Source organism: Indicator indicator, chromosome 10 (assembly GCF_027791375.1).
Source record: "Indicator indicator isolate 239-I01 chromosome 10, UM_Iind_1.1, whole genome shotgun sequence".
Classification (NCBI taxonomy): Eukaryota; Metazoa; Chordata; class Aves; order Piciformes; family Indicatoridae; genus Indicator; species Indicator indicator.
This window is the reverse complement of record NC_072019.1, coordinates 18,947,470-18,969,449: the sequence shown is the minus strand read 5'-3', so window position 1 is coordinate 18,969,449 and position 21,980 is coordinate 18,947,470. Positions and strand designations below refer to the sequence as shown.

The 21,980-nt window shown below is 50.4% G+C and overlaps 3 protein-coding genes across 3 annotated transcripts; 2 read left to right on the top strand and 1 right to left on the bottom strand.

Moving 5' to 3' along the window:
• Positions 1-414: 414 nt before the first annotated feature.
• On the top strand, positions 415-5,443 carry LRRC52 (leucine rich repeat containing 52). The gene is made up of 2 exons (XM_054384519.1): positions 415-1,039; positions 5,190-5,443. The coding sequence occupies exons 1-2, from the start codon at positions 415-417 to the stop codon at positions 5,441-5,443; spliced, it is 879 nt and encodes a 292-aa protein (XP_054240494.1).
• A 1,136-nt stretch (positions 5,444-6,579) lies between these two features.
• MGST3 (microsomal glutathione S-transferase 3) lies at positions 6,580-13,556 on the top strand. The gene is made up of 6 exons (XM_054384361.1): positions 6,580-6,672; positions 9,492-9,615; positions 10,766-10,839; positions 11,433-11,490; positions 12,891-12,963; positions 13,310-13,556. The coding sequence occupies exons 2-6, from the start codon at positions 9,499-9,501 to the stop codon at positions 13,432-13,434; spliced, it is 447 nt and encodes a 148-aa protein (XP_054240336.1). The 5' UTR covers positions 6,580-6,672; positions 9,492-9,498; the 3' UTR covers positions 13,435-13,556.
• A 989-nt stretch (positions 13,557-14,545) lies between these two features.
• Positions 14,546-21,518, bottom strand: ALDH9A1 (aldehyde dehydrogenase 9 family member A1). Its single transcript, XM_054384145.1, has 10 exons — positions 21,459-21,518; positions 20,236-20,365; positions 19,783-19,917; positions 19,131-19,327; positions 18,196-18,336; positions 17,320-17,508; positions 15,911-15,998; positions 15,397-15,538; positions 14,757-14,869; positions 14,546-14,656 (listed from the first exon to the last, which is right to left on the bottom strand). Exons 1-10 carry the CDS (start codon positions 21,510-21,512, stop codon positions 14,562-14,564), a joined length of 1,284 nt encoding a protein of 427 aa, XP_054240120.1. The 5' UTR covers positions 21,513-21,518; the 3' UTR covers positions 14,546-14,561.
• Positions 21,519-21,980: the final 462 nt, after the last annotated feature.

The window sequence follows — 21,980 nt, the reverse complement described above, 5'->3', positions numbered from 1 at the left end:
CCAGGCTAATGAGCTCCAGGTGTCTCAGTCTCTCCTTGCAAAAGGGATGCTCCAGTTCTGATGCTGTCATCTAACATACACCTTCCCAGCACCTCTATGCAGCCCAAAGCAGCTCCCACTTGGTTAGCAAGGTCACAGCCCTGACCCCAAAGCCACTGACATCAGAGAGGTGTCAGCTGGCACCGAATGTGACATGAAGACACTCCAGCCACTGTTCTGCACTTGCCAATACAGAGACTGGGCTTAGTTTCCAGCTGGGCATTCTGCCAAGGGGTCAGGTGAGTCACACACATAAAGCACTTCCCCACAGCCTTGCAGCCAGACACCTCCTCAGCATAGCTGTAATGGTACCACAGCTTCTATAGGCCTGCTCGCAGTCCCCAAAGGACTGAGTGGCCTGGAAGGTATTAGACCATGTCTCCCTCAGGTAGACCACAGCCCCTGAGCCTCATGTTTCTTTTGGGGATGGGGATGGCATTGGAGAGAATGAACTGCCCAAGCAGGTGTACCTGTCAGTACCTGGAAGTGAACTGCACAGGGCAGCAGCTGCATGAGTTTCCCACAGCCATCCCACTGGACACCAGGCAGCTGATTCTGGTAGCAAACAACATCTCATACCTCCCAGCAGTGGAATTGAGCTTCTTGGCTGATTTGGTCTATCTGGACTGCAGGAAGAACTTCTTGGGGGATGACCTGGATTTCACTTTTGTTGGCATGGCCAAGCTTGTCTATCTGGACCTCAGTTTCAACAACCTCACGCAGGTCACCTTCAGCACCTTCTCTAACCTCCTTAGCCTGGTGGTTTTAAAGATCTCAGACAATCCTAACCTTGTGGCCATCGAGAGGAATGCTTTCACCAACAACACCTGGCTGAGGCACTTGGATGTGAGCCGGACGGGCTTAACGTTCCTGGACACCAGCACTGTCCGTGACCTGCCCAACCTGAGGTTTCTGGGGCTCAGTGACAACCTGTGGCACTGCAACTGTTCCTTTTTGGACTTCGTCACCTGGATGACAGAGAGCAACGTTCATTTTCCAGGTGAGGGCTGTGTAGGCAGGACCCTTCTCCTGCAGATTTGTGTGGAACTGAGAGGGCTCACTGTTCTCTTTCTCAAAGCCTCATGTCCCAGCACTGTGCCACTGCATGTCAAAATTGAGTCTCATCTTCTGGTGTTGGGCAAAACACAGATCCAAGCAGCTGGGCTACACATGCTTCACCCACAATCACACTTGCTCACATCCTCAGGACAGCCTGGGAGATGTAGGCTTGCCTATATTTATCCTTTATCAAGGGCTAAACTATAGCAGTTGTTATCACTCAATGACCCCCCGCCCCCTCTCCTGCCAAGGAGGGAAATCCAGAAAAGGAGAGGCTGCAATTAAAACAGATTTAATGAAAGAGCAAAATTAATATTAATGCAAATATAAAGTATAAAAAGTTATACTCAGCCCAGTGAACATACAGCAGTCACAATACACAGAAAAGCAGTCCTCAGGAGCAGAATGATGGTGACCTTGATAGAAGGTGGACGAAGAAGAAGAGCAGAACCCCTCTCTTTAGTAAGCATCCCCCTTTATAATGAATGTGACCTTTATGGCATGGGATGCACCTGTGAGCCAACTGGGGTCAGCTGCACTGTTTTCTACCCCTTCTACCTTAAGCTCCTGACTGATCTGAAACTGCTAACAGCCTGCAGGCCATGGCTGGCTATGATTCTATCCCATCAAAATCAGGACAAGCTTGTATTTAGATAGGACATTGCTGCTGGTCTAAAATGCCTGGCTACAGCCTCAGGAGGTGCCCTTGTGCCTGTCAGTTACAGCATCCTATTGCTGCAGTGCTAAGAATGAGGAGCCCAATGTGGCTCCCCAAAAGCTATTGCTCTGATCATCTGTGCTGCTGCAGTACCAGTACATCCATAATGACCAATTAACCACCCCCGCTCTGTGGAAATGCTTGTCTGCCTCTCTTCTGACCTGCTTGGGGCAGCCTTTCCAGCCTTGAGCTCTCCACCACTGTCCCCTTCACCTTAAACACCTCCTGCTACCCTCTTCCTGCACAACCTGCCTGGCAGGCAGACCTCATTCATGCAACCTCTACAGCAGCAATTCTGTGCAATGCTGAAAACAAAGCTGAGTTGAAAGCCAGCTCATCTCTCACTGACAGGGTCTCCAGGAGAAGTTTGAGTGTTGTGGAAGTCAGCAAGAGTTTAGCTGCTCACTTCCATGGGGTTGCAATCACACCCTGCTCCCTACTGACCCATTTTCAAATATGGAAATTGTCCACAGTGCCTTTTGCCTTGGCAGCTGTTGTGCTAAGACAGGTAAAAATTACAAGTCCTGCCACCTCCAGCTGTCACAGTGCTCCTCAGCCCTCAGAGCAGGTACCTTTGACTAATCCTCTGTATCAGACTGTGACTCAATGCTCGGAAGCCAATGAAAGACTTTTTGCTGCTTCCATGGGAGCTCTGGTTTGGGTCCTAGATAGCATTTGATTGACAGAGTGAAACAGAATACAAGTTGTGCTCAGAGAAGTGTCAGCATTTTTATGGCTGGGAGGTTCCATATGTTCTATCTTCCTCCAGCACCCCAGAGCAAATTTGCTCTCTATTTTAAGTTTCCCCAAATAAGAAATGTATGTGCAATGCAGGTGAGCATTGAGTCCCACGGGCTGCAGCAGCACAGCACAGCTTCCTTCAGAAGAAAAGCCATTTCTTGGAAACAGGGTCTCCAAGACTTCTTTCCTTATGTCACCTGGGATGGCAAAATCAGTCAAGTAAGAAATAGCCACAAAAGAGTGCAAGAGGAGAAAAGGGAAAAGCAAATGGAAGACAGAACCCAGTTAGGGACATTTCTGTGCCTTGTTATATGCACTAACCTCCCTATAGACAGTAAAGTGTTTTATTTTCCTGTTCAGGTTACAGGCAAATATGGAACAGTGTAAAAGTAGTACTGTTCTTATCAGAGAGATTGGAGATAACACACTGAACCCTGAAATAGGAGAATAAAGCTCGCTGCAAGCCGTTTGGCAGGGTAGGAGTCAGAAAGGCAATGTCAGCAAAAAACAGGGGTAAGAGTATGGATCCCTGCATCATGCTTGGGAAAATGGGAAAGCAAAGAAACCCAGGAGGCTGCTCCACTTCCTTGATGTGTTAGGCTTTGCTGTGCCAGGCTTTGCTGTGCCCTGGTAAGATGCTGTGGGTGAGTCCCTAAGAGGCTGTGTGCCTCCTGGGACCGCTGTGAGGGCTGGGCAAAGATTTCACATTGCCAGTAAAAGTATGCACAGACTGAACACCCTATATCACCAACAGCCACCTGCCTTTAGGCAGCTCCCTCTTTACTGGGACTAGGTGGCCCTAAACTGGGGGCTGCAACAGAAGATGGCAGCTCTAGTACAAAGGGATGTTGGGACAGAGCCCTGAAATCTACTGCAAGCAGATACCCATCCTGGCCCTCAAAAAGCAGCTGCTGCTCCACAGAGCACCTCTGCAGCAGTGTTTTATACTCAGCTGGATCTGTGCAGTCTAGATGCTGACAGGAAGTTGCCCAGACCTAGATGGATTTGGGTATATACTAGACGGATTTGGGGTTATAATCATCACAATGAGAGATACCAGCATGAACATTCACTGCAGCTCTATCACTCAGTAATGTACAAAATAATATAAATCCCCTTTAGCCTGTTCCTCCTCACTGCTGCCATTCCCTTAGGCCCAGCCATCCAAGACACCAAGCAGTGACCAGCCTGTGTCTGGCACAGTAAGAGTGTCTGGCTCAGGGAGTTCAGAAACTGCAGGGAAAGGAGAGAGCCCTGGCTGAGGACACACTGTGCTTTATAGACACCAGAAGGAGACACAGCTTTCACCACACTCAGCCTTTGCTATCTTCAGAGGGAAAGGCAACAACATCTATTTTACCACCACATATATTACAACACAACAGGGTATAGGTTGTAGAGAATGGAATGGAAGAGAGAAGAAGAGAGAGGAGAGAGGAGAGTTTGGTTAGAAAAGATCTTTAAGATTGTCAAGTCCAACCATTAACTTTACCAAGTCTGATGCTAAATCATGTCCCTTGGCACCACATCTCTGCCTCTTTGAAACAGCTCCAGGAATGGGGATTCGACCACTGCCCTGGGGAGCCTATTCCAGTGTTTGAAAACCCTTTCTGTGAAGAACTTTCTTCTAATATCCAATCTAAACCTCCCCTGGTTCAACTTGAGATTATTGCCTGTTGTCCTATCGCTTCTTACTTGGGAGAGAAGTCCAATACCCACATTATTGCAGGCCCACCCTCAGCCTCCTTTACTCCATGCTAAACAGCGCCAGTTCCCTCAGCCACTCCTCTCCAGACTTGTTCTCCAGACCCTCCACCAGATTTGTTGCTCCTCTCTGGACCCACTCCAGCACCTCAATGCCTGTCTTGCAGTGAAGGTCTCCAGTACTCAAGGTATGGCTTCACCAGTGCTGAGTGTAGGAAGACAATCCCTTCCCTGGTCCTGTTTGTCACACTCTTTCTGATACAGGCCAGGATGCTGTTTGCTGCCTTTGCAATCTGAGCACACTGCTGGTTCATATTCACCTGGCTGTCAGTCAACACCAAGGCTTTGCTGGGCAGCTTTCCAGTGACTCTTCCCTAAGCCTGGGATGTTCATGGGGTTGGTGCGACCAAAGTGCAGGATCCAGCACTTGGCCTTGTCGAATGGGTCATCAGGGGAACTGAATCACTGATGAATTTCCTCTTCCTATACCTCTGAGCCAGTGAGGCAGTGCCTACCTGCAAACCCCCTCAGTTGTCCAATGCACACAAGCCTCATTATTCCAGCATAATTTAGGCTATATCACTTCAGAACATGTCTGAGATTAAAAATCCAAACACAAGTGCTCTTCTACCAAGATAAAGCACTCCATCAGCAGAGATGAATGGTGCAGGGACAGCAGTTTGCCACAGTGGCATGATCCAACGGGCAGTATTTTCCTTTGGAGGCAACACCACTGACATCATCCTGGCAACCTGGCAAGAGTTTGCTTGTCTGATTTTACCTAAGCCATGGAGAGAGAGGGATGTGATGTCTGTAGACATTTTTCAGGAGTTTAGCAAACCCCTCCATCATTTTTCTAGCAGCACTCCTGTTCATGAATGCTTAAGACACAGGTGAGAGTGTCTTACTTCTGCTTTTCCCTCTGCAGATGCTGACAACATCACCTGCTACACCCCAGAAGGCCTGCATGCCCAGAAAATGCCTGTGGTAGAGGCACAGCTCCACTTCAGCTGCCTGACCCAGCTGTACAAGCAGGACTACATCTTTCTGTGCCTCATTGGCTTCTGCATATTCTTTGCTGGCACCATGACAGCCTGGCTGGCTGGCATCTGTGTTGTTATCTATGAATTCCATACTTCAAAGGGGGAGGAGGAAGAGAAGGAAGAAGACCCAGTCACTTAGGATCAGTTCTACAAATGCTTCTGAATGCCCTTCCTGCCTGGTTTCCCACATGATAATCCCACTCCAGATGAAATAAAACTGAAAGAGATGAAAGTCCTTGTGCTCCCAGCTCACTCACTGTGCTTCCTCCACTTGTCTTCTTCCACCAGGACTCAGGACACTGGCATAATATTTTTAGGAGGCATAAGAGGTGTGCACAGTGCCAGGCAGTTTACACTCCCACTTCACCATGAAACCACAGAAAAGCAGGGTCACAGGGACTGACTTGAAGAGGTACAATCTGACATCATTTAGTCTAACACCCTTGCAGTCAGCAAGGATATCTGCAACGAGAGCAGGTTGCCTAGAGCCCCATCCAACCTGACCTGGAATGTTCCCAGAGATGGGACATCTACATCTACTACCTCTCTAGGCAACCTAAGCCAGCATTTCACCACCCTTATTGTAAAAAGTTTCTTCCTTCTAGCTAGTCTAAATCTCCTTTTAGTTTAAAATCATCACCCTTGTTTTGTCACAACTGGCCCTGCTGGAGACACAATCTGTCTTCAGTTTCTTTATCAGCCCCTTTAAGTACTGAAAGGCCAGAAGATCTCCCCAGTGCCTTTTCTTCTCCAGGCTGAACAACCCCAACTCTCCCTGTCTGTCCTCACAGCAGGGAGGTTCCAGCTCTGGCATGGTTTCTGTGGCCTCCTCTGGCCCTACTCCAACAGGTCGATGTCTCTCCTGTGCTGAGGACTCCGGAGCTGGACCTAGAATTGCAGGCGGGGTCTCAGCAGAGCGAAGCAGAAGAGCAGATCCCCTCCCTCCACCTGCTGCCCACGCTGCTGAGGATGCAACTCAGGACACGGTTGGCTTCTGGGCTGTGACTTTCGGCTCATGTCCAGATCCTCACCCTTCAGCACCTCCAAGTCCTTCTCCACAGAGCTGCTCTCCAGCCCTTCATGCCCCATAGGAACAATGCTCCACGGGGAGCTGCAAGACACATCACAGTAAAACCCCTGCAGAGCCACACGGCCCGGTACCAAACCCACCTCATACCACGGTATATCACGGCCACCCCGAGCACCGCTCCGCCCGCCACTGGGCCCCGCCTGCAGGCGGTGCCGCGTGAAGAGCCCGGCCCCGGGCCAGCCCAGCTCCCGGCGCTGTCTTACTTCCCGGCTCCGTGCTAGTCCCGTTCCCTTCCTAGTCCCGCTCCCGCTGCGTCTTGGGCTGCTCCGCGCCGAAGGGTGAGTGCGGGCGGGGGCTTCTGAGTGCGTGTTTGGTGCTGGTTACCCTGAGGGTAACGAACGTGCAGCAGCGGACCGGGCCTTCCCCTTTGTCCCTGTGGGGAAAGGGGCCCGCGGGGAGGGCAGAGCGCAGGGGCCCAGGCACGGCATCTGACCCCTCCCGGTTTGCAGAGCCTCCGGGGCTCATCCTGTCCAGAGAGAAAGTCTGCGCTTAGGTCGAGTGGTGCTGCTGGAATCCAAGAACGGGGAGGCTTAATCAGTTTTGCTGACTCATAATTGCCCCATCTTAGGGCAGACTTGGTAAGAAGCCTTATTCTGGAGTGAAGGCATCTCTGGGAAGCTCTTCTGCGCAGCTCGCAGCAGTGCTCTCTCATGCTCCAGAATCCCTTGGGCGTGTGGCTCCCACCCTGAACACTTGTGCAGAGAGGACACAAACTCGGGCCTGAGCACTAGTGGCTGTCAGCAAAGTCCTTGCGGCAGCAGAGAAAGGTTACTGAAGCACACAAGCTCCGGAAACAGTGGCGAGGCGCGGCAATCGGATTGTCCTGCGGACTTTGGAGTGCTTTGTAGGGCTCCAGATTACTAGAGCAAAGGATTGAGCAACGCTGTTACACTAGTAGGGTAAGAGTGGTAGGTTTGTAATACTCCTTGCTGTGCTGATAAAATACTGTACTGATAAACCCCTAGATTATAATTTAGCAGCATGAAGATAAAATGCCTGGTCGATGCTGACAGGTGGGGTTCTCCACCAACCCTGTCATTTGAAGGGGCAACTGTGCCCATCAACCTGCTCTACTGGGTGGGAACTTGTTCTGTTTTCAGTGTCTTATCTATCAGGTATTAACCCCTATTACATGTGGGTGCAGCTGGCATTTCTTAGTTACGTGAGGTTTTGAATGTGCTTACTGATAATTAAAAGTTTACCAGACTTCATGTGGACAAAGTCAGCTGTTGTCCACACCTTGCTCCATCCATAATGATCCCTTTGCAAAGGAACACTAAACCCTTCTTGAGGATCCCACGTGAGGGGTGCTGGTGCTGCTGCAGTGGGAAGGCTGTTCCATGCACTGGTTCCATGATGTGGTCCATTTGCCCCCACAGTGACAGACTGTGCCAGTGGGACAGTACAAGAGACACCAAAACCGCTCTACATCTTGGAGGCACCAGATGGAGACAGGCATTGTCTGATGTTTGGTTTGGAAAGGGAATTTTGTCAGAGATGGAGAGACATCTCTGCTGCCTTCTGCTGATGCACCATTTTGGGTGATGCAGACAGACAATGTATGAGGTTTGGGATTGTACAAGAGGACCTGTGCTCAGTGGTTGTGGGGAAGGGCTCTTGTGCTGCCTTAGAGCTAGGGAAGGTGGTGGAGTGCTTGGTGTCAGGCCCAGTAGATAGGGAGCAGGGAGAAACATTTAACAAACCCTTGTTGTAGGGTGGTGTGGTGGAGGCTGCTGGATGTGTCTTCTGCTCTGTGTTTCTGCCTTGGGCCTGCATGAGGAAGTGCAGAAGCATTAATCGCAAATCTCACAGCCTGGTGCAGAAGCATTAAATGCAAATCTCACAGCCTGGCGCCTCCTGGCTGGCAGACTTGCTTATGCAGCTGGTCAATGCCAACAGTTGCTTATTGCTAGAGACTGTTCACTGATTTGTGACTCTGAGAGGGTTTCTTGAAGCTGCGAGGGTGAGCACTGTTCACCTTGCCAACACCTCTATGCTGAAACGGTTTGGTTATTACTGCTCTTGTGGTGGCTTTCATTATTATTTTACGTAAGGAGGACCTTAGTGGTACAAACTAACCATTCATGTAGCCCAGCTGCTTTCAGCTCAGGATTTCTGAGCCAGTTCAAGTTTGGCTGTATTACAAGTCCTGCTTTACCTCTCATTCCCAGAGCCCGCCCAGTTTCCCTGGAGCTAATGAAAGCTACCTGCATTGGCAGCATCCCTCAGCAGGGAGTTCCACAGCTGTTTCCCACTGCATGAGAAAGCACCTCCTTTGGTTTCTCCTGAATCTGTTTCCTTGCTTCATTTGGTGGACTGTGGCTCTGGTGTTGGAGCTCTTGTGAAGGAGCTGTTTTTATCCATCTCCACAGTGTCCCTGCAGGCACAGCACTGTGTCAGTGAGGTCGTGGGACTTACACACGGCCAAGCTGATGGGACCTACTGTTGTTGGCTGTAGTCCTGCTCTGAGCTATAGGCTGGACTAGGGTCCTCCAGACACCACCTCCCACCAGCACTGAAATGATTTTAAGTGTTGCTTGCCAGGAACAGAGCAAAGAGCCCTTGATTTATGCTGCTCAATGCCCAGCAGGCACCAAGAGGTGAAAATTCCCCAACTCGCTGCTTCATAGAATCATAGAATGGTTTGGGCTGGAAGGGACCTCCAAAGGTCATCTTGTCCAACCCCCCTGCAGTAAGCAGAGACATCCTCCATAGCATCAGGTTGTCCAGAGCCCTCTTGAGCTGTACCTTGAAAATCTGCAAGGATAGGGCCTCAACCACCTCCCTGAGCAACCTGTTCCACTGTTTCACTACCCTCATGGTAAAGAACTTCTTCCTAATGTCCAGCCTAAATCTGCTCTTCTCTAATTTCAAACCATTGCCCCTTGTCCTGTTGCTGCAGGCCTTTGTAAACAGTCCCTTTCCAGCCTTCTTGTAGGCCCTCTTCAGGCACTGGAAGGCTTCTCTTCCTTCATTCAGTCCCCAGGCTGGCAGGTCTTGGGGTCTATGCTCAGTAGCTCTTTCACCCACACCTATAGTGAGCTGCCACTTCTCCAGGCACACCCTGAAATAGTAATGGGCTCTCTTTCTCCAACAGCACCAGGATGGTTGTTCTCTCAAAGGAGTATGGCTACGTCATCCTGACAGGGGCTGCCAGCTTTGTTTTGGTCGGGCACCTTGCAGTCAAAGTGGCCAAGGCCCGCAAGAAGTACAACGTGGAGGTGAGTGCTTGGGCTGAGGGATGGGAAGGTTGGAGCTGGGCTGTGAGGGATGTTGCAGGTGACTTTTTGTTTGTTTGTTTTTTGAGTGTCTTGCTGACATTTCCCACCCTGCCACATGGATGCAGGAGGGATAGAGCTGCCATTCTGGCTTTCCAGACTGGAGCAGACAGCATGACAAAGCTCAGGGTTTGGGACATCAGGTGCTTGGCACCAGACTGAGACAGCTGAGAGTGCCAGGCTTTGAACCTGGGAATACTGATGTGCAGGCAACCTCCTTGCAAAGAGGGCTGGTGCAGCACTGGGGACAAAGGGGTTGTAGTGGACCAAAAGTGACAGGGGGCGTTCAGTAGCTCAGAGGGAGCACACAAGCCCTATCACAAGAGTCTTTCAAAGTGACCTTCCCTCATCTGTTGAGCTGCCTGCAAACTGGGCAGGGCTGTGTGCTGGGTTGGGCCAAGCCCACATGACTTGTGGGAACTCCATGAGTCAGGGCAGTGGCAGGCAGTGGCTGTTGTGCCACTTGGCTCCAAGCACAAATGCTCCTTTGCCCTTTCCCTATGTCACTTGGGGAAGAGACCAAGACAAGCAGAGGTGGGTGCAAGGTGCCACAGGCCCTAGGTGCTTGTTGAGGTGGCTCCACTCCTGCATGGTACAGCAAACATGCCCAGTATGGTGCACAGGACATTGGATTTCAGGCTTGGGGAAACCTCTACAGCCAGGCTGCAACCCTGTGGCTGCTCAACTCTGGTGCTGAGGAAGACAGCATCCTCCCAGCCTGCTCCTGGGTGATGGGCTGCTGCCAGCTCTCCACAGGACACATGGGGGCATGTCCTCTGTAACCCTGCTTCTCTCTCTCCCAGAAAGATTTGATTTAACAGGGAGGTCACCTTGTGCCTGGCTATCTTCTCTTCCAAGCAGGGCCAGCTCCAGGGAACAGTCAGGCCCTTCAGGGATTTCAGAAAGTGGCGTGAGGCAAGAGGCCATTTCAACTAAACATTTGTGGAGCACAGGCAGGAAACACTGACTCTACATTTTAAATCTGGGCTCCCTGGGGAGAGGTGCTGCAGGCCTCACTCCTCACTGCCGAACAGGAGTCCCAGCCCAGAGTGCAGTTGCTGACAGGCTGCTGGTGGTTTGTGTTTTCTGGCAGTATCCAACCATGTACAGCACGGACCCCGAGCACGGGCGCGTGTTCAACTGCATCCAGCGCGCACACCAGAACACGTGAGTAACAGGGCTGAGCGTGGGCTGAAAACACACCAGGCTCTGGAGCAGGGCCTACAGCTAGAGACTCACTGCTGCCAGCTGCTTGGCTTCAGGCTCAATGCTTGAGGACAGCACATGGCCATGCAGTGCTTAGCAGAAGGCCCTGCTGGCCTCTTAGCATGCCTTAAACCATGAGATGGGGCTGTGAAGCAGCCTCCTCCTCCCCAGTGCCTGGCTCTTTGCCTTAAGGCTGATCTGTTGTGCTGCCCAGGTCTCCCTGGGAAGAGGCCTGAATCCACCCAGCTACTGTGGACCTGGTTGGAGGCGTGCTAGGAAGAACCACTCCTGGGTTAGCAGATGGTAAGGAGCATTTAGCAGTGGCTTGGGGCACAAAATGGAAATGCTGAGTGGATAGCTTTGAATAGAGTTAGGGATGTAGGGAGAAGTCCTTAAAAGTCTGGCATGCTCAGATTCCCGCTTTCCTGCATCTGTGGCCACAGTATTGAACATAGAGACTTGGCAGGTAATGCTCACAGTTTGTGTGTTTCTGGAGTTTCCTCTTTGTAAGCAGCATGGGCACAAACACAACCTCTCCTGGCTTTTATTTTCAGACTGGAAGTCTACCCTGCCTTTCTGTTCTTTTTAGCCACTGGTGGACTCTACCACCCGGTAAGTGACACTATGGTGTGGGTCTGCATGACTGAACTCTGCTCTTGCTCCCTGACTTGGGGAGGGTGGAGAGCAGGAGGCCAAGTTTGCCCCTCTGGAGGCAGCAGGCTCCTTCACTAGCTTCACAGCTGTGTCCCTTCTGAAAATGCAGTTGTAGGAAGTCTTGTGCAGGGGAATCCCAAGTATTCAATAAACTCATTACTGCAGCCTCAGCTATTAATTAGATGCCTTTCTTTTCCCTCAGGCTGCTTTGCTGGACAAACAGAAGCATTCACAGCCATGAATGGGAAGGGCTGGTTGTGTGAACAGGAACCTTTCCCCCCCACTCCCCTTCTAAAGATCTAACTCCATTTTTCACGAGGAGTTCATCTGATGAGAATAGACAGGGAACATGATGATCTTCCCACTCACTTCTGCCACCAAAGGAGGTGCACAAAGGAGCAGAAAAAGCCTGGATGACTTTTAACTGAGAGATGTAGACAGCTCATGAGGAGGCAGGTGTGGGAGAGGCCAAAACCAGTAGCTGTTTCTTTGCCACGAATAGATAAATTAGGTCCTCCTTGAGTACTCTTTCTGAGAGACAGAAGGAAGCAGCAGAGGCAAATCTGGCCAACTGGAGCCACCTTGCAGCAAGCTTTAAATTAAGAGGCAAGGTGGAAGTTTGTAACACCTGCAACAGGAAAACCCCTGTACCTACTGGAGACTGCAGAGTAGGGCTGGGGGCAACAGCTGCCCCCAGGATCCTGGTGTTTAGTCTAGCTCACTAAATGGGCAGGTGGGATTTGGCACTTGCTGCCTGTGTGACAACCACTACTGGCTTGGGAAGAGCTGTGCTGCAAAAGAGCAAGGCTCTGCAGCACATCACATCCTTGCTCCCCATAGGTGTAACGAAAACAGCAGCTCCTGCACAAAACCCACCCTAGTACCCTGCAGCAGTCACCTGCTTCCCCAGAACTGACTCCCAGGTGTCCTAGGAAGGTCAGGACCACGCTGTAGTTGGTGGTCACTTTCTGCAAGTCTTATGAGGAGCAGCTGAGTGAACTGCGATTGTTTAGCCTCAAGAAAAGGAGGCTGAGGGGAGAACTCATCGCTCTCCACAGCTCCCTGAAAGGAGGTTGGAGCAAGGTGGGGGTCAGTCTCTTCTCCTTAGAAACAAGTGATAGGAGGAGAGGAAATGGCTTCAAGTTGCACCAGGGGAGGTTTAGGTTGGATATTCCTGGAAGTGTTTAAAAGAGGCAGAGATGTGGTGCGGTTTAGCACCAGACTTGGTAAAGTTAGATAATGGTTGGACTCGATGATCTTTCCAACTCTATGATTCTTTGAAGCAGAGCTGCTCTAACAGCTATGAACATACAAGCAGCAAGTCTTCAAAACTTTTAATGCTTCTCCTTTCTCTCTAGCGGGTTGCCACAGGGCTTGGCATGACCTGGATCCTTGGGAGAATCCTCTATGCCTATGGCTACTACACAGGAGGTAGGTCTTTACCCTGTACCACACAGCAGGTCCTTGGAAACTCAGTTCTCCTCCAGTGGCTTCAGGGCTCTTTGCTCCAGCTCACATCAGTGAGGCAGCATAAAGCTTCCAGTGAGGGTGCAGAGAAAAGGGTGCAGGTCCCCAGACTGCTAACCCTGCAGCACACTGCTGCTGATGGGAAGGGCTGTACTCTAATGGCAGCACAGATGGAGGGTTGGTACATGGCCTGAGATGGGGCCTGCCCTGAGATTTAGCTCTGCTTCCTGCTCCCTCTCAACTTTCAGGGTGGGTGAGCCTGTCAGTGGTGAGCTGCAGAACTGACAAAACATGCCTGTCTTGTTTCCAGACCCCAAAAACCGAAGGAGAGGGGCCATTGGTTCACTTGCACTCCTTGGGCTGGTGGGCACAGGCATCTACTCAGCCTGCCAGCACCTTGGCTGGATCACCCCGCGTCACTGCAGATCTTTATGATGTAGATCCTCGTGAGGACCAGCCTGATGGCTGCTTGGGAAACTGAAGGGATTTTTGTTTTCTTCGAGAACATTTCATTTCCTGGTTTGGTATTTTCTTTCTTCTCATTCAATAAATGAAGTTGTCAGTTCTGTATTCCCATTCTAAAGTTAGAGGGTTTTTGCAGAAGGCTAGAACGACTCTGGTTTTGTGGGTCTACAGAAATCTGCCTCTCAGGGAGAGGTGTTCTAGCTTTTAGGACTTCAGTGACTGAGAAAGGCCATCTTGCAACCTGTTCAACCAATACAACAGCAGCAGACCTATAAATGGACGCCTCAGTTCACATCACTGCAGTAAGATGTTGCAAACAGAGTTAATGTTTATTTGATTACTAAAAAAACAATGTAGGCAAACATTTAAAGTTGTTGCTTCATCCTGGTTAGAAAGAAGAGTAGGCCTATAGAAAGGAAGCCAAAGAGCTTTCACTTAAGAGCAGCAGCACTCTGTGCTGTGCTGGAGCTTGTTTCTGCTCTGCTTGTCTTCCGTAGTGTATGTGGACACGATTCTTAGGACCATGCCTGTCCCAGGCAGCATCAGCCAACCATCCCCCCACTATTTCATCCCATGTTGGAAATGAGGCACAGATAGGAAAAACAGAAGTTGTGTTTACAAGAGTGCTAGATGAAATCATACAAGTCTTAAGGGTAGGATTGTTTAAGTCAGAGCTTATAGCTACACAATATCCGTGTTCCAAGAGCTTCTATGTGCACTGAGTAGGCTCATACATGCAAAGAAGTCATGATCCAAGCTGACTGAAGGTGGAAGGCAGTGGGGTTCAAGGCAGGCAGGAGGATGGGTCAGGCCTCTGCCACTGACAAACCTCTGTTAACACCTACATAGCTGCAGAAGCTGCTGCTGCAAGCCATGCTGCTGCCTCTTATGCCAAGGTTTCTACCTTCTTCCAGACAGGACAGAGCAAGCCCACAGCCCGAGCCCTGTGTGCACATTTCCCCTGGCAGGAGCAAGGTGGCTAAATGCTGCTCCAGCACCATTTTCCCCAGGCACTTACAATTCTAGAGCACTTCATTGCTGTGTAAATGATCCAGGCAAGGACTGGCTGATGCTCCCTTGAATGAGACCCAGAACCACTAAAACACAGACTCCACATTGCCCATCTCCACGCAGACAGTCTTCAGCTGTGTGTAGTGCTCGATGGCTGCCCGCCCATTCTCTCTGCCAAACCCTGCAGGGGTGAGCCAGAATTGAGGGCACAGCTCCAGGTACCATTCATGCTCCCCTTCACTGGCATGTTCTCATACCAGGGAAGGTCAAACAGAGCTCACCTGATTGTTTGTATCCTCCAAAAGGCAGCTCCACAGGGCTGACATTGTAGTTGTTAATGAAGCACATCCCAGCCTTGAGAGCAGCCACTACCCTGTGAGCCTTCTGGATATCCCTGCAGGAAAAGGGCAATTCAGCTGGATCCCTTCCCACTCCCTGCCAGATAACAGCCCATAGAAGAAAGACCAGCAGGTCACAGTGGATTTTGGAGCCCAACCTGCCCTACTCTGCCTGCTCAAAGGATGTAGCCCTTATTCCCAAGGACACTCAACAGTGCATTTGATTGAGAGGGCAGGACAAGGACACTAGCAGAGCAGAGTACAGCAAGCAGCCAACAGCCATCTTCATGAGCTTTCAGCAGCACGGCAGGCTCCTGGTGATGCAGGCAGACAGGCAGCAGGCCAAGCAAAGGCTGGAAGGAGTCTGATGGACAGCTGGGCCCACCTAAACCTTCAAGGAATAACTGGAAGGAGATGTGCAGTCATTTACAAAGTTCCCTTCTGGCAGTCCCTTGCTCCAGCTTTTCTGGGAGAGAACATGCATGCCTGTGCCAAGCACCATAGGAGGAGCAGCAAGCTGCTGCAGTATTTCCCTTCTCCTCCCCTCCCTAGACTGCTTCCACAACATGCTACCCAGTCATACCTGGTGAAGACACCACCTGCCAGGCCAAATTTGGTGTTGTTGGCTCGCTCCAAGACCTCCTCCTCAGTGTCAAATGGCAGAATGGACATGACAGGCCCAAAGATCTCTTCCTTCACACATGTCATGTCATCCTTGCACTTCCCTGGAAGCAAGGCAGAGCACAGGTGCTTCAGGAGGAAGAGCTAGAGGCACAGCCTGTGCATTCAGCAATCCACAGCCTTGGAGACAGCACTCAGCACTGCACAGCTCCCCCAGACTTGACTAGCAGAGGGACAAGTCCCATCCAGCTTTCAAAGGCAGCAAGGGCACTATGTGTGCCCTGCCAAACCTTCCAACAGCAGGCGCTTCTCTGGACACAGTTCTGGGGGGCCTCAGCTCTCCCTAGCACACCCCTAAAAGTGATCCCACTGCAGACATGCACACAGACAGGTTATGCTGAGCGTGGCTTTCTCCAGAAGAAGCTCCATAACATCCACACAGAACACCACAGTACCGTGAGCAGGAAGGGTCATACCTAACACGCAGGGTTGCATGTAGTAGCCATTCTTCAGCTTTGGGTCATCTGGCACATACAGGTCCCCACCACACAGCACCTCTGCTCCCTGAAAAAGAGCCAAGCAGAAGGTAAGGCTGGCACATCCAGGAGCATCTCACCCAGCTGCTGCAGCTCTGGCAGGTCACTACTCCCTGCTGGGTTTACAGTCCTATCAGACAAACCATGCCTGGAGTTTTTCCAGGCCACAAATGCTGACACAGCACCACTTGATAGATCAGGGTCAAGGATGAGACCTAAAGTCCAAACAGCACTAGTTTGAGGGTGCAAGCACCACAAGAGCCAGTGTAGGTTGGAGGGAAGCAATTAAAACTAGAAGCAGATCCTCAGCTGGCATCACATTAAATTCTGCATCTTCCCCCAGCGTGGATCAGGGAGTGTAGTGATAGGACGAGAGGTAACAGTTTTAAACTGAAAGAGGGCAGATTTAGGCTGGATAGCAGAAAGAAATTCTTCACTGTGAGGCTGGTGAGACATTAGCACAGGTTGTCCATAGATGCTGTGGATGCCACCTCCCTGGAGGTGTTCCAGGCCAGGTTGGATGGTGCTTTGAGCAACCTGGTCTAGTGGAAGGTGTACCTGCCCGTGGCAGGGGGGGTGGAACTAGATGATCTATAAGGTTCTTTCCAATGCTAACCATTCTATGAATTCCCTTGTCAGCAAGTCAAGCAGTCCCTTCACACTCCACCTGGCAAGAAACACCTACCTCCATCAAATGCCCTGCTTCAGAGATGGGGATTTTCCCTCTCATTCCCCACATCCCTCTTCCTGTTGCCAAATCCATTTAGCCCTCCTGGCTTTCACTCACAGTTCCCCTTCTACAGCCCATCCCCACATTACCTACACCCAACCACATACATAGTGCTGACATTTCAAGCACCTTTACACCTTCCAATAAAACCTGGAGAAAGTACAAAAGGGCCTGGGTAGATCTTACTGCTCTTACAGAGATTGTTTCCAGGAGTCTGTCAGTTTGGCCTTTTGAACCTTAGCAAATTCTTTCTCCAGCCAACAAAACTGGAACCTAAATGAGGTGACATCCACCATGCAAGGTGTCACCACAATTTAGGACCAGCCCAAACATTAAGGATTGTTCCATTTTATACACTTCCATACTGGGTAGCTCACAACCTCTAAAACTTGGCAATGTCAGGATATGAAAAGCTCTGTCAACCTTCAATGCTTGTTCAGAGATGTGCACTGTGCACTTTTGATCTACTGGCCCAAGACACCTATGAAGTAATTCAACCACAAGAGAAGAAAACAGCTTAACTGGGAAGGCAGGAAAGGGGCAGGAAAGCAGCTGCTGGCCTCTTTGTCCAACAAGACAAACGTTTCAGGGCAGTCACAGGGCAGCATCACAACCTCACCTGCTCCTTTGCCTGCTTGATAAAGCCCTGGACACGATCCAGGTGGGGCCGGTTGATGAGGGCTCCCATCCGCGTGTCTTCCAGAAGAGGATCTCCAATTTTAATCTTCTGAGTGCGTTTCACCACCTCCTTTGTGAAGGCATCCAGGATCTTCCTCTCCACAAACACCCGCGTGCCATTGCAGCACACCTGGATACAGGACAGGCTGCTTGAGATAGGGGACACAGCACTTCACAGCCTTTCCCTGCTGCAGAGGCTCTCAGAAAAGCCTCTCCACAGCTGCTAAAGCATCCAACTTATCCTTGGGGATAAAGACAACTTGATTACCTTGTTGCTAATAACTGCACTCAACAGGCCATGCTGGGCCTGATGCCACCGGGTGGTAAAAAAATGGCACCGGCAGAAGAGAACTTGAGTTGACTTTCCAGTTCCCAGAGATGACCCTGGAAAGCCAACTTGCCATCAGAAAAACCTGCAGCACATGTAGAGATCAGGATGGGCAGAGTTCCACAGGGCTGCAGCTGAGCACACCTGACTGGAACCTGCTCCAGAAGACATCAGCACAGCTTCTTCTGATCTCTATGTGCCCAGCTGGAGCCCAGGGCACAAAAGCAGCTGCTCTGAGCTGGGTAGTAGACGTTAGGCTCCACGTTTAGGAAGGGCATCAGCCATGGCACACTCTGCTGTGATGCTCTGCACAGGCTTCTGCCAGGGCATCCTTTCCCAATCCCTTGCCACACTGCATAGGGAAATGTGTGACAGGATGGGAACTTCAGGGCATCCCTCACTACAGAAGGCTACGGGCTGGCTCTGCTGCCCCATCTCAAACCATCCCAACTCACTGGGGAAGGCCTCTCCTGCCCCACAGACACACACCTCGCCCTGTGTAAGGAAGTTGGCCATGAGGGCTCCGTTTATGGCATTCTCCATGTCACAATCTGAAAAGATGATCAGGGGGGATTTGCCCCCCAGCTCCAGGGTGACAGGTTTGATCCCTTTGGCTGCCATCTCCATGATCTGAGGGAAACAAGGACAGAAGAGACAAGTGACCCACTGGCAAAGGGAGGCTAGTGGAGGCAGGCAAGAGACACCCAAAGGGAGAGTTCCTGCAGGGCCCTTCACCAGCAACAGAAGCAGCATGAAAGGCCAGTTGTGTTTCCCAGGTGTATTTAGTTCAGACTGGGGACAGCCTCAGAGGGTTTGGGGTTTGTTTTCCTGAAAACAACAGCAATAAATCCTGAGGAGTCACTTGCAGGAAGTCCCATGGTCAGTGTAAGCTGAGGGTGGCTGTAACTGCATTTGTGCCACTGCACCCCACAGGTACACATATAGAGAGTGTTCAAGGGGCAACACTTCCCCTCTTTCAAATCAGAATTTATTTCTAAAAGTCTTTTCAGGGACTTTTCTGAAGAACAAATTCGAGGATAAGAAGTTCACAGAAACTAACCTCTTACTTAAAGCCAGTAGGCTATATGCAGCTAAACTGAACTATTGCTGCTGAAAATGCTCAGAGGCTTTCCCAGTGCTGCTCTGGTTTACATACCCTTCTCTCCACACACACACACACTCACTTTAGCAGCTCAGAGACTTCACTGCAACCAGGAGATAAACAAGTGGAGATAACAAAGGAAGGATATAGTGCCCAAGCCTGTGCCCAGCAGGCACACTGGAGCCTCAGTGTAACCCTGTACATGCAAGCTCCATGGCACAGACACAAAATTGCCAACTTGCACACCATTTTTACAAGCCACATACACAAAAGGGCTGGCACTATAGGCTTCTCATGTCCCCCACAACGAAGGTGCCTTTACCTTGCTGCCAGTTGGCACACTGCCAGTGAAAGAGATTTTGGCCACATCTGGGTGATGACAGAGCAACTGGCCTGTGGCTGCTCCACCCTGCACCACATTGAAGAGCCCCTTAGGCACACCAGCTTCTGTGAAGATCTCTGCCAACCTCACCACTGTAATAGGGGTGAAGGGAGAAGGCTTGAAGACCATCGCGTTGCCTAGAGGAATGCAGAGGCAAGGTGAAGTCAGGGAAAAGAACAAACAAACAAGACCCCACCTGAAAAAATGAATTTGTAACAGATCCCAGATGATTGCCCCAAGAGAGGAGGGAAGTTTCAGCTGAACACTACAATGAGAGAAAGGGAAGAACTGCACCTTCCTGCTGGGAATGGCTAGAGGAGATGGGGATGCTGGTCCTGCACTGAAGGCATCTCCATACACCTTCCTTGGTAAAAGCCAGGCAGTCAGCTTTTTCCCTGATGTGCTCCCACCCCTCTCAGCATCTGCTGTGTTCTCACTTCCATTTCCTTTCCCTTCCTGCCAGGGTAACAGCCTGAAGGTTCTGACAATCCTTCAACACCTCCTCCCAGGTAATCCTAGACTTGATTGCCCAAATCACTCTCCCTCGCAGGCTTTGAGGAAGAGAAGCTTATGTGGGCAGAGACTCCATTACCGCAAGCCAAGGCTGGGGCACACTTCCAGCAGGCAGTCTGGAAAGGGTAATTCCAGGCTCCAATCCCAGCACACACTCCAAGAGGCTCTCTCCGAGTGTACCCAAAGGATCCCCCAGGAAGCTGGATGTGTTCACCTGCAAAGAAGAAGTAGCAAAGAAGGTAGAGGAGAGCAGAGCCCCTTCCTGTCTCATCAGAGCCTCAGGGGCCAGGACTGGCTTTGACTGGTAACAAGAGACACATGGCTCTTGTTGAGCCCAACAAACTCCCAAAAGCACCCATAAAGCATGGCAGTATTAGGTAGAGAGCTCTGAAAATCCTTCCAAGCTCTTCAGGAAAAGTAGTCATCCATCTCTTAGAGAAATCAGCAGCAAAGATAGTCTTAAGCCATGGAATTTACCAGGGAGTGCAAGTGGCAGGACAGAATAAAGGGCAAGCTCCAGTGCCATTCTCACCAGCCAGAGATCCTGCCAGTCCTGCATAGTACTCCAGGCACTGCCAGGATATGTCAATGTCCACTTTGGCTTCAAAGATGGATTTCCCATTGTTGATGGTTTCCAAGGTGGCAATTTCGTCTCTCTGTTCCTGTGAGAGGCAAGGGACAGTGACAGTGCATTAGAAAAGCCTGCAGTAGAACTCCACAAGGAGACAGCTGCTTCTCAAGCACTCAAGTGCCAAACAAGGCTCTGCCATGGGAGACTGTCATCTCTGAATGGCAGAGTCCCAACTGCCACTTATCAGTTTCCCAGCACAGGGGGACATCAGAGGCAGCTCTAGGGTTCATTGCTAGTCCCATCTTGTTTAACATCCCTGTTTATCTAAAAGATGAGCAAACTTGAACCGAGAAGGCAGCAGGCAAACAGTGATTAAATTCACAGAACTAAGCCGGGAGGAAAAGCAAACAGCAAGAGCAAAATGGAGGCAGACCACTCAGTGAAGGGCAGACAAAGCAATGCAGCTGGGAAGCATCCCTTAGCAGACCATCTCCCAGACAGGAATATTGCCCTACTGCAGAAGTCTAGGAGGGAAAAAAAAAAAAAAAGGCAAGCCAGTTTTCTCATCACATATCCACACTGGGAGAGAAGGTCTGGTTTCATACAGATGTGTGCCTCCATGGGGATTACCTTTGATGTCCAAGAACATACTATCTCACAGAGCAGTCTGTGATAGAGCAGCTTGTTTGTATCCTCTCCTGTGTGTATTATCTGGTGTCTAGGATAAAAAAACCCCAGCATTCTTACTTTTTCTTCTTATGGCTGAAACAAGACACATTCCAGTCATGTGGCAAGTGTCCAACAGGCTACAAGTTCAACACTGTAGCCGTTATACAACTTCAGCTTTGAAACTGCCTGCAGGGGAAATGTAAACTTCGGACTTGTGAAAAGAAGAACAAGACCTGCAAGATCTTGACTGGATGGCTTCAGGTTTATGTCTTCTAACAAAATCAGACAGAGGTGGTACACATTGGCCTTAAATGGAGTGATAAGATTGAAGCCCTGCCCAAGACAACCTACTGTCTCTTTTGGTCAAAGGTGGGGGTTTAACTCCTGGGGCCTGCCTTCCTTCCTCCCGGAGGCCTCAAAGTTCTGCTGGAAGCCCCCAATGACTACATTTACTCTCAGAGAAGTTCAGGGCTCAAATGAGCCCTCTCCAAAAGAGGCAAGCTCCTGCAACATACCCGGATAATCCTGGCAGCCTCCAGCAGCACCCTGCTGCGCTCCATGCCAGACATCTGACTCCATATTTTAAAGGCAGCCTTTGCACTCTGCACAGCCAGGTCGACCTCCTTCTCCCCAGAGCTGAGCAGCTTGCATATCACACGACCTGGGCACATTTTAAAGAGGGAGGCTCAGAAAAGGGGCACAGAATACGGTTTATCTTGCACCAAAACCCAAAGATTTCAGTCCACCCACCTACACCAGGCTACAAAACTTCATGCTGTGTTTCCCAGAAAGTTGTCATTGGCTATAGAAGAGATGCTGCAACTCAGCTGTCTGAATTAAAAAGATCTGCCATTCTCCACAGACATGATCTAGTTACTAATTAGCTCCAATTGTTACAAAATGTCTCCATTTCCCATTGGAGCTCGTTATATTTCTACCACCAGCTTCAGGTCTCTGTTACACATTCCTCGGCCTAGTTAAGCAATCTTTCTTGAAGTGATTTTGCTGAAACCTAGGTACCTCCAGTTAAAAGAATA